Source organism: Herpailurus yagouaroundi, unplaced genomic scaffold (genome assembly GCF_014898765.1).
Source record: "Herpailurus yagouaroundi ecotype Mexico unplaced genomic scaffold, PumYag 29, whole genome shotgun sequence".
Taxonomy (NCBI): Eukaryota; Metazoa; Chordata; class Mammalia; order Carnivora; family Felidae; genus Herpailurus; species Herpailurus yagouaroundi.
The window spans coordinates 95720144-95732351 of record NW_024412377.1 but is presented as its reverse complement, the minus strand read 5'-3'; the positions used below and the strand labels follow the sequence as shown (position 1 = coordinate 95732351).

Below are 12208 nucleotides of genomic sequence, written 5' to 3'. Positions count from 1 at the left end.
AGCCAAAATCAAGAGTCAGACACTTAACCAAGTGAGCCACCCAGGCACCCCTACATCTATAGCCATTTCTATGTGTATATATACATATATAAAATCCATGAGTTCATAATGAAATTCTAATTTCAACCCCAACCCCTTAGGGTTCTTTCTAGCAGTCTTTTCTTTGTTATAAATTTCTTATCAGATACTTAGATACCTGACTCCCACTAATTTAATCTAGTAGCCGTTTAAGAGTTTAACTTATTTACATTATTTATAAAAAGACAGATATGTTGGTCTTGTTTAGTCTTGTTTCTGTCATTTTTTTTGAAGTAGCATACTTGTTACTTTGTATAGCATTGAAAACATTTCTTTCTTTTTTTTGAGAGAGAGAGAATGGGGGAGGGGCAGAGAAAGAAGGAGAGAGAGAATCTTAAGCAGGTTCCACACTTAGTGTGGAGCTCCACTCAGGGTTCAATCTCACAACCATGAGATCATGATCGTGAGATCATGGCCTGGACCCAAGTCAAGAGTCTGACACTTAACTGAGCTACCCAGTCACCCCTGAAAATACTTCATTGTAGCTGTTTCCTTTGCTTTGTATTTTAATTTTAATAATTTGTGAGGTTCATTTTTCTCTTTTGATTATTCATGACTGTAATTTCCATAAAGTATGCTTAATCTGCTTCTTTAAAGGTACCTGTTAATTTCTTCCTGTGAACAATAATAAAATTAGTGTACTTCTTTACCCCTTTCACCTAATTTTGACTGTACTCTCTTTTATTGTCAACTTTGAACTTTATAGTCAATGGTAAATTGGCTGTCTATAAAATTCTTGGCTCACAGTGCCTTTCCTTGAGGATTTTGAAAACATTGCTCCTCTGGTTTCTACTGAGTGTTGATGTGGAAAAAGGTGAAGCCAGTCTGATTTTTTTTTTCCCTCTTTTAAGTGTCTTGATTTGGCAGTAGTTATTGGGGGACAACTGAATGTAGAAAGTGTTGTTTTCAGTATATAGATTAAAATGTCTTTTCTGGAATAGGTCTGTGAATTATATTTTGAAATACTTGTTTTATTTTATTTGTAAACTAAGTTTTCTCTTTCAGGAATTCTAGTTATGAATATTTAGATCTCTGTTGCCTATCTTTGGCATCTATTATTTTCTCTTTAGTCTTTCTTTGCTTTTTATTTGTTTGGATTTTATTTTTCTTGATTTTATAATTTGTCTTCTATATCTCTTACAATATTTTCCACAATGCCTGTTTTTCCTCATATATCTTCAGACTTCACTTTATTTCTATAATAGTATTAATTCTTTATTTCTTTCCTATAATCTGCCAATTAGTGTTTAATTATGTCTTCGGTACCATCTTGCAACCTCTTCCATAGCTCATATCTCTGCTTTGTGCTCTTTCTTCAAAGAAGCAGTTGCATCATTTAAAAAATGTTGGTTATGGCTTTCATCTGCCTTGATGGTTTTGTTTAAATTTTACATATATTTCAGCTATCTGATAGTTTTTTATTTTGTTACCTTTTAATTTTTTTTAAGTTTGTTTATTTTGAGAGAGAGGGTGCCCATGAACAGGGGAGGGGCAGAGAGACAGGGAGAGAGAGAATCCCAAGCAGGCTCTGTACTGTCAGTGCTGAGCCTGACATGGGACTCAAGCCAATTAACTGAGCTGAAATTAAGAGTCAGACATTTAACTGACTGAGCCACTCAGGTGCCCATATCTGACAGTTTTTTTAAAGACGATGTTTTTATTTCTCCATCTGCCATTTATTTATCCTTATTATTTTCTTATACTCTTGTACTTCTCCTTATTTTATTTTGATTACTGCAGTTTGTTTTTTTACTTTTTAAAGTTTATTTATTTATTTGGGGTGGAGAGGGGCAGAGATAGAGGGAGAGAGAGAGAATCCCAAGTAGGCTCCATGCTGTCAATGAAGAGTCCAATGTGGGGATTGAACCCAAGAATTGTGAGATCATGACCTCAGCTGAAGTTGAATGCTTAACTGACTGAGCCACCCAGGTGCCCCAATTACTGCATTGTAGAGAAAGTCGTTTTTTTTTTTTCTGGACAGGCTACTTGCCCAAAGTGCATATTGCAGAGGAATTAGAACTATGCTTCTTATGACCAGAGAGTTTTATGTGTGAGTGTGTTTAGCCTTTAACGTTTCCCAGTGAATAGAGGTAGGCAGTTGTGGTATCTCTAAGTAGAATCTTTTATCTATTGCTTACATTTAAAATTTTGAGTTTACACAGGACTAAATAGTCTGATGTGCACAACTGTGACTTTTCTGTGTTAACTCTTTCCTTGTTTCTATAACTTCTTGGGACCAAACCTACCCCAAGAAAGCCTCCATTTGTAGCTCAGGGATACCATTCCCACTGTTGCAAAGTGTTTAGGTAGAGTCTGCCCCTCATCTAGAAGTGTCTTTGGTAGGCTTTCTCTGTAATCTACAGACATGGGCAAATTCTCTTCACTTCCTTACATACTCATCTGGCTTTAATCTCTGTTACTGTTGGAAACTTTTCACCTGTTTTATAATTTTTAGTTTCAGTTCTTTCTTAATTTCATTGAAGATGGGGTTTCTATTTTCATTCTTTTGTTCTTTTTGCTGCCCCTGGGTAATTCCTAGGAGGAAAAAGAGGCAGTGCTGACTTTAGGCTGCTATGTTCAAGTAAGAAGTTTCTACCTCCTATTTCTTTCATTACTACTACCTCAGTTTTCTCACGTTCTCTCTGTGAAGTCATTTTCTTTCCTAAAATTTCTCATTTGAATATTGTACTCTGTTCAAGTCAATTCTTATTTTTTAAGATTACTTTATTTATTTTGAGAGAGAGAGAGTGACCAGGAGAGGGGCAGAGAGAGAGGGAGAGAGAATTCCAAGCTCTGTGCTGTCAGCACAGAGCCTGACTTAGGGCTGGACCTCACAAAGTGTGAGGTCATGACCTGAGCCAAATATCAAGAGTCAAACGCTCAACCCAACCATATACAAGTCAAATTCCTAAACTCTACAATTAAGTACTCATATTTACCCCCTTCAGTTTGAAACTCCCTTGTGTTTGGCTCCATGGCATTGCACCAAATGGATTTATCTACTTCTCCGTCTAGTTCTCTTTTGTTTTGTTTATTTTTGTTGAATTGTTTTTGCCTCTTTCTAATTTTGGAATTCTCTTAACGACATTTTTTTTTTTTTTTTTTGAGAGACAGAGAGAGACAGAGCGTGAACAGGGGAGGGGCAGAGAGAGAGAGAGAGAGAGAGAGAGGGATACACAAAATCCAAAGCAGGCTCCAGGAAGCCTGATGTGGGGCTTAAACCCATGAATACAAGATCATGACCTGAGCTGAAGTCAGACGCTCAACCGACTCAGCCACGCAGGTACCCCTCTTAACAACATTTCTTTCACAGTCTTTTTTAAATATGAAAGGTAAAATAGCAAAGCTTTAATGGAATATATCACTAGAGAATATCTTCATAACATTGGGGATGGGAAGGGATTCTTTTTTTTGTTTAATTTTTTTATAACTTTATTTATTATTGAGAGACAGACACAGAGCGTGAGCAGGGGAGAGGCAGAGAGAGGGGGAGGCACAGAATTGTAAGCAGGCTCCAGGCTCCTAGCTGTCAGCACAGAGCCCGACATGGGGCTCGAACTCACAAACTATGAGATCATGGCCTGAGCCGAAGTCGGTCACCCAACCAACTGAGCCACCCAGACCCCAAGAAGGGATTCTTAAGATATAAAAATCACTAGCCATAAAGAATATGTTTGAGTAATTTGAATACATTAAAATTCAGAAATTGTTCCTGTCAAAAGATACCATGAAGAGCATGAACAGATTAGGCACAGAGTTGGGGAATATTTTTGTATCTCAAAAGGGCTCTAATAGAGAATATACAAAGAAGTATATATTCTATTATTTGTATGTCCCAATTTATTTGTTTTATTATTGAATGACATTTGGATTGTTTCATGGTTTTGACTGTTATAGGGATTGCTGCTGTGAACATACACACACACGCATGCACACACACACACACATCCTGGTGTACATATGCCTACATTTATAAAGGTTGTATAGGGAGGGAATATCTAGGAATAGAATTTCTAGGTCATAGAGTATTCATAGTTTCTACTTTAGTAGATAATGCTAAACCGTATTCTAAAGAAAATGGATTAACTGCAGCTACATGTTTCAACTTGGAGAAATTTCACAAACTATATTCAGTAAAAGAACTAAGACCAAAAAATATTATATACCATATGATTCCATTTACATAAAAATAACTAACAGGCAAAAATTGAACTGTACTTTTTACAGATGGATATATAGGCAGTAAATAAAGAAAAACAAGAAAATGGCTACCACCAAGGTCAAGGTTGTGAGGTCTCCAGGGGAGAGGAGAGGTTGTGATAGCACAGTGACATACAGGTACCTCCCAAGGTAGTGATGGTGATGGTGTGCTCTCTTTCTTGATTTGTGTTTTGGGTACACTGGAGTTCATTTTATAATAATTTGTTAAAATTCATATTTATGGTTTTATGGGTTTTTCCTATATATTTCATAATGAAAAGGGCTTAAAAAATAAAACCTGAGAACTGATTTGAATGAACATAATTTAAGGTACCCCTTAGGCAATTTGTCTTCCTATTTCACTTTAAATTTTTTTTTCAACGTTTTTATTTATTTTGGGGACAGAGAGAGACAGAGCATGAACGGGGGAGGGGCAGAGAGAGAGGGAGACACAGAATCGGAAACAGGCTCCAGGCTCTGAGCCATCAGCCCAGAGCCCGACGCGGGGCTCGAACTCACGGACCGCGAGATCGTGACCTGGCTGAAGTCGGACGCTTAACCGACTGCGCCACCCAGGCGCCCCCCTATTTCACTTTAAATATAATAGAGGGAGGATTAAAAGAGGTACAGTAACTTTGTAGAGCTCTTTTTTTAATCTAAATCCGTATCTGTGTCACCATGGTGTTCAAATAAAGTAATAGATGCCATTTTAGCAAAAATATAGGGTTTTTAAAGTATTTTTCCAGTTTTATTAGAAATAATTGAAATACATCAATATATACACCATGATAGTTAGATTTACATTTATTGTGAAATGATTATCATAATAGGTTTAGCAAACCTTTATCTTTTCATATAAATAACAGTAAAAAGAAAAAAAGGAAAAGGAAAAAATTCCCCTTGTGATGAGGACTCTTAGGATTTACTCCCAGGGCACCTGGGTGGCTCAGTTGATTTAGCATCCTACTCTTGATTTCAGCTCAGGTCATGATCTCCCAGTTCATGGGATCAAGCCCTGCGTTGGGATCTGTGTGACAGTGTGAGCCTGCTTGGAATTCTCTCTCTACTCCTCCCCCTGTTTGTGCTCTCTCTTTCTCTCTCTCTCTCAAAATAAAGAAATAACCTTTTTTTTGTAAAAAAAGAATTCACTCTCTAAACACTTTTCCTATGTAATCATACAGTAGTGTTAACTCTACTCATCATTTTGTACATTACATCCTTAGTATTTATTTATCTTATAACTGGAAGTTTATACCTTTGACCACCTTCCTCTATTACCCCTTCCCCAGCCTCGACCTCTGGTAACCACAAGACTGATCTCTTTTTCTGTGAAGGTTTTGTTTTTCTTTTAGTTTCTACATATAAGTTAGATTGTACAGTACTTCTTTTCCTGTCTAACTTGCTTTACTTAGCATAATGCCTTCAAAGTCCATCCATCGTGTTGCAAATGGTAGGATTTCCCCATTTTTTTATGGCTGAATAATACTACATTGTATATATGTATATACTACAACTTTTTTATCCCTTCATCTATTGATGGACATGATTGTTTCAATGTCTTTGTTATTGTAAATAATGCTGATATGAACATGAGGGTGCAGATATTTTTTTTTCTTTTTTTTCTCTTTTATTTTTATTGTTTTTATTTTTATTTTTTTTTAGTTCTGTTCAGTTTATCTGTTTTATTTTTTATTCATTTTTTTTTATTTATATATGAAATTTATTGTCCAGATATTTTTTTGAATTGATGTTTTTGAATTGATGTTTTTGTTTCCTTTGGATATGTTCCCAGAAGTGGAATTGCTGGATCATATGGTAGTTCTATTTTTATTTTGTTGAGGGTCCTCCATACTATTTTTCATAGTGGCTGCACCAATTTATAATCCTACCAATAGTGCACAAGGGTTCCCTTTTCTTAGCATTTGTTATCTTGCACCTTGTTGATGATGGCCATACTAACATGTATGAGGTGATATCTCATTGTGGTTTAGATTTTTTTTTTTAATTTTTTTTTCAACATTTATTTATTTTTGGGACAGAGAGAGACAGAGCATGAACGGGGGAGGGACAGAGAGAGACAGAGCATGAACGGGGGAGGGGCAGAGAGAGAGGGAGACACAGAATCGGAAACAGGCTCCAGGCTCTGAGCCATCAGCCCAGAGCCCGACGCGGGGCTCGAACTCACAGACCGTGAGATCGTGACCTGGCTGAAGTCGGACGCTTAACCGACTGCGCCACCCAGGCGCCCCTCATTGTGGTTTAGATTTACATTTCCATAATGACTAGTGGTGTTGAGTATCTTTTCATTACCTGTTGGCCTTTCATATATCTTCTTTGGAAAAATGTCTTTCCCCATTTTTAAATTGGGCTATTTGATGGTTTTTTTTTGCTATAATTTATCGCTGTTAGTTTTTTTTGCTGTTAGTCCTTTATGTATTTTGGATATTAACTCCTTACCTAATATACGGTTTGCAAATATTTTTTCCCATTCCCTAAGTTGTTTTTTAAATTTGTTGCTGTGGGGAAACCTTTTTAGTTTGATTTAATCCCACCTGTTTATTTTTTATTTTGTTGCTTGTACTTTAGGTGTCATATCCAAACAATCATTACCAAGACCTATGTCAGGGAGCTTTTTTCCTATGTTTTCTTGTAGGGGTTTTATGGTTTCAGGTCTTATTTTTAAGTCTTTAACCCATTTCAAGTTAATTTTCGTGACTGGTTTAAGATATAGGTTCAATTTCATTCTTTTCCGTGTGATTATCCAATTATCCTAGTACCATATATTGAAGAGACTTTTTTTCTCCTTTGAATATCCTTGGCTTCCTTGTCAAATACTAGTTGGCAGTTTATACTTGGGTTTATTTTTTGGCTCTTGATTCTGTTCTCTTTGTCTATTTGTTTTTATGCCAATACCACACTGTTTTGATGACTATTGCTATATAGTATAACTTGAAATCAGGAAGTATAATGCCTCCTGCTTTATTCTTCTTTTTCAAGATTTCTTTGGCTATTCAGGGTCTTTCATGGTTCCATATAAATTTTAGGAAATTTTTTTTCTACTTCTGTAAAAAATGCCATTGGAATCTTGATAGGGATTGCATTGAATCTTTTGGTGGGATTAACATCTTAATAATATTAATTCTTCCACTATGTGAAGACAGGATACCTTTCCTTTTCTTTGTGTCTTCTTTGATTTCTTTCATCCATGTCTTACAGTTTTCAGCATAAAAATTTTTCATTTCCTGGTTAAATCTATTCCTATGTCTTTTATTGTTTTTGATGTTGTAAATGAGATCAATTTCTTTATTTCTTTTTCAGAAATTTCAGTTAGTGTATAGAAATGCTACTGATTTTTTTTTTGTATGTTAATTTTGTATCCTGCAACTTTACTGAAATCATTGATTCGATCTAACAGATTTCTGGTTGAGTCTTTATACCAAATCTATGTATAAAAGTATGTCATCTGCAAACAGAGACAATTGTACTTCTTTCTTTCTAATTCTTATAGCTTTTACTTCTTTTTCTTGCCTGATTGCTGTAGCTAGGACTTCCAGTACTGTGTTGAATAGGAGTGGTGAGAGTGAGCATCCTAGTCTTGTTCCTGATCTTAGAGGAAAAGTTTTCATCCTGTCACCATTGAGTATGGTGTTAGCTGTGGACTTGTCATATATGGCCTTTATTATGTTGAGATATGTTCCTTCTGAGCCTAATTTACTGAGTTTTTATCATGAGTGGGTGGTGAATGTTGTCAAATGCTTTTTTGTACTTACTGAAATGATCATATGATTCTTTTCTTTCATTCTATTAAATGTGACATGTAACATTGATTGATTTGTGTGTGTTGAACTATCTTTGCATCACAGAGATAAATCCCACTTGATCATGGTGTATGATCTTTTATTGTGCTGCAGAATTCAATTTGGTAGTATTTTACTGGGAACTTTTACATCTGTATTCATCAGGGATATTGGTTTATAGATTTCCTTTTTAGTAGTGTTCTTTTCTAGTTTTAGTGTCAGGATAATGCTGATCTTGTCAAATAAATTTAGAATTGTTTCCTTCTCTTCAGTTATTTGGAAAAGTTGGAGAAGAATTGGTTTTAATTCTTTAAATGTTTAGAAAATTCACCAGTGAAGCCACCTGGTCCTGGGCTTTTCTTCATTAGGAAGTTTTTAATTACTGATTCAATTTCTTTACTAGTAATTGATCTATCCATATTTTTAATTTATTTCTGATTCAGTCTTGGTAAGTCATAAGAAATATAGTTTGTAAAGTAATTCCTATTTGTGTGTGTGTGTGTGTGTGTGTGTGTGTGTGTGTGTGTGTGTGTATCCTCACTTGTAGTTTAAAATTTCTTTTTGGTTTGCCACATAATGCTGCTATGGAATGAAATTCAAAATACTTTTCTCTGTTACATTTCCAGAATGATGTCACCATCCTTAAGGACAGGAATATGTCAACATAGCAAGAACATATACCTTGGTTAGATTATTTCTTATTAATAGTAGAAGCGGTGCTTTGGAGATTTCTTCCCGGATTCTGACATGTTTATGGGGAAAACAAATGTGAAGCTACTTACCAGCTTTGCATTTTCTCAGTCTCTGATGCATTAGGAGTATTGTGGATTTTTTAAGAGTTTTTTTTAAGTTTATTTATTTTGAGAGAGAAAGAGAGTGAGAGAGAGCCTGTGCAAGGGAGTTGCAGAGAAAGAGAGAGAGAGAGAGAGAGAGAGAGAGAGAGAGAGAGAGAGAGAATCCCAAGCAGGCTCCATGCTGCTAGCACAGAGCCTGATGCGGGGCTTGATTCCATCAACTGTGAGATCATGACCTGAGCCAAAATCAAGAGTTGGATGCTTAACCAACTCAGCCACTCAGGTGCACTGTGACAAGAGTACTTTAATAGAAGTAATGTTTACTTAAAGAATATACAATTTAAGTAACATTAAAATTCTGAATATATTCTTCACATCCATAATAAATCTGCATATGTTATTATTGTTTTTTTAACTCCAGAAATGGATCTGAATTTATTCTGTTTGGCATCCTTAGTGACATTCTCTTGGCATTCTTATATCTCATATAACCCCCCCCCCCCCGACCCCACCACCGACCAGAAGGGAGAGCAGGGCCATTTATAAGTGAATATGAATGTTGGTAATGTCAGTGACATTTACATCTCTTCATAATCTCTTGCAGTCATGCTTTTGACTCTACCCAGCCTGCTGAAAAAAAACCAAGTTAGAGCTGTAGCTTTTGTGTAGGGAACAGATTCCTTGATCAGCAATACAATCTCTTTAGTTTTTTTGTCCAAAATTTGGCCCATTTTCAGTGTTACCAGTCTGGGTTTCCAAAGCCATTTAACATTCCTGTAACTCAGATATAGCAGTTACCTAATTTAGCTGACAGCAATGTGAATTTTTTTTTTCTCTCTAGTCCTTTTGATGTTGATGAAACAGAAACTATATGTTCTAGCACTGCTAATTAATTTTTTTGTCTGTGTGAATTTGGGTTAAAGATAAATGAGAGTAACTATTTTTAGGCTTATTGGAATTCCTCATCACTGTTTCTTATCTTTTACTTTTCACTGTATAATTCTGTTTTATTTTAATGCAGGTACAGCCTGACTATTTGGACTGGGAAAAATGATAACTATTCCATTGAAGATTTACTTTGCATTAGAGACCATTTTGACAAAAAACAAGTTTTCTATGACATCTTGGAACCACAAAACCATGAATTTAAACAAGCCATTGGAGTCAAAGTTAATCTCTAAGAAGATTCTTCTAAGTTATTTCATGTTTTGGTTTCATAATCCCCTGCTTTGGTCTGAACTAATTACCACATAAATTATGATGATTGATTTATTCTCCACATCATCTAATCAAAGAACACTTAGTGCTTACTTTATTAGGCATATATCCTTATGATACTGTACTTACTTAAAAGATTTGGAAAGAAGAGGGGTGCCTGGGTGGCTCAGTCAGTTAAGTGTCCAACTTTGGCTTGGGTCATGATCTCACAGCTCATGGGCTCAAGCCCCATGTCCAGCTCATGGGTTCAAGCCCCATGTCAGGCTCTATGCTGACAGCTCAGAGCCTGGAGCCTGCTTCTGTCGCTCTCTGCCTCTACCCCACTCATGCTGTGTCTTTCTCTCAAATATAAATAAACATTAAAATTTTTAAAAAAAGATTTGGAAATAAGATATTTCAGTGGGCCTGTTCTAATAATAATTTAGGAAGATTATGCTTTAAAAACCTTTATAAAAATATGATTTTGATATACCGAAGGTAATTGAAAGAATTTACATGTTATAGCTTGGATATAAATCACATTTTGTTGCCACTTGTATTACAGAGGTTCAACAAAACTCTGGCACCCTCTTTCTTTTTTCCTGGAGAACTGGTTATTTCAGAAATTACAGAAGAGTAAGAGGGCTTTAAAAATGTTCTAACTTTCACACAGGTGAGCACCTTTCTCATGACAGAATAAAATCCACTTACTGAAAACAATATAGATTAAATTAGATGGATCTAACATTTCCATATTGTTGGGAGCATGCTGGCAACTGTGTATGTATTTTGTATTCTTTATTTCCATCATAATATTTTATCTATAGTGAGTACAATACTACTGGAGAGCATATTTTTTTTTATTTAGCCACATGGTTTCTTTTTTTTTTTATGATACAATTTATTGTCAAATTGGCTTACATACAACACCCAGTGTTCATCCCAACAAGTGCCCTCCTCAATGCCCATCACCCATTTTCCAATCTCCCCCACCCCCATCCACCCTCAGTTTGGTCTCTGTATTTAAGAGTCTCTTATGGTTTGCCTTCCTCCCTCTCTGTTTGTAACTATTTTTTCCCCTTTCCCTCCCCCATGGTCTTCTGTTAAGCTTCTCAAGATCCACATATGAGTGAAAAGATATGGTATCTGTCTTTCTCTGCCTGGCTTATTTCACTTAACATAATACCCTCCAGTTCCATCCACATTGCTGCAAATGACCAGATTTCATTCTTCCTCATTGCCAAGTAGTATTCCATTGTATATATAAACCACATCTTCTTTATCCATTCATCAGTTGATGGCCATTTAGGCTCTTTCCTTAATTTGGCTATTGGTGAGAGTGCTGCTATAAACATTGGGGTACAAGTACCCCTATGCATCAGCACTCCTGTATCCCTTGGGTAAATCCCTAGCACTGCTATTGCTGGGTCATAGGGTAGTTCTATTTTTAATTTTTTGAGGAACCTTCACACTATCTTCCAGAGAAGCTTGAAGAGTAGAATTTTAATCCTAGTGACACATCATTTGATTTTCATTTCTCACCAGCACCACCTTAGTTCAGGCCCTTATTTTACTGCTAGAACTTCAGAAACTTGTTCTTCATGTCTTCATTGTTCACACTCTACTCAGAGATGCTCTGAGTATTTCTGCTGAAGAAAGCTTTTATAAGTGCCTCTTGCAAATTAGAAACCTCCAGGGGCCTCTTACATGCAACTTTATTGAATTTTACTCTTAAAGACCATCCACAATGTAGCCCACCTTCAGTGCTTCATTTCAAAAATGCCTGCAACATCAATGGTCTCCAGACCTTCCTTTAACAGTTCATTTTAACTATTTAATATTGTTCACTAATTATGTCATACATGTTAGTTATATTTCTTCAGCTAGGTTATAAAGCCTTTCATGGTAAGGGTGCATTCTTAACTGTCCTTTATAGTATGTGGCTTAGTCTTGAGCAAGGTATTCAGAAAAATATGTACTTCTTTCATTTATTAAAAAGAAACTTACTAATGAATGTCCTAAGATATGTAATTTGCCTTGGTTTATCAGCCATTTTCTCCCAGAAGATAAAGTGGTATATAGTGAAAATATAATTTTGAATTCAGATAGACTTCCCTTACAGCCCCACCTCTGTCCCTTACT

At 35.9% G+C, this 12208-nt stretch overlaps 1 protein-coding gene across 6 annotated transcripts in view; it reads left to right on the top strand.

The window, feature by feature from the left end:
* The window catches only part of FAM151B (family with sequence similarity 151 member B), a 66307-nt gene that overhangs the window by 26027 nt on the left and 28072 nt on the right, over positions 1 to 12208 (top strand). For 2 of the 6 annotated variants that reach the window (XR_005782965.1, XR_005782960.1), the window contains exon 6: positions 10632 to 10739. Coding sequence is in view for 4 of the 6 variants with exons in the window: in XM_040449693.1 (XP_040305627.1) it covers positions 9891 to 10050 (160 nt within the window). In the remaining 2 variants the exon portion in view is untranslated. Of the gene's footprint in view, positions 1 to 4305; positions 4638 to 8701; positions 8761 to 9890; positions 10167 to 10631; positions 10834 to 12208 lie in introns of those variants that run through there. The other 4 variants (XM_040449713.1, XM_040449699.1, XM_040449693.1 and 1 more) reach the window with 4 other exon arrangements.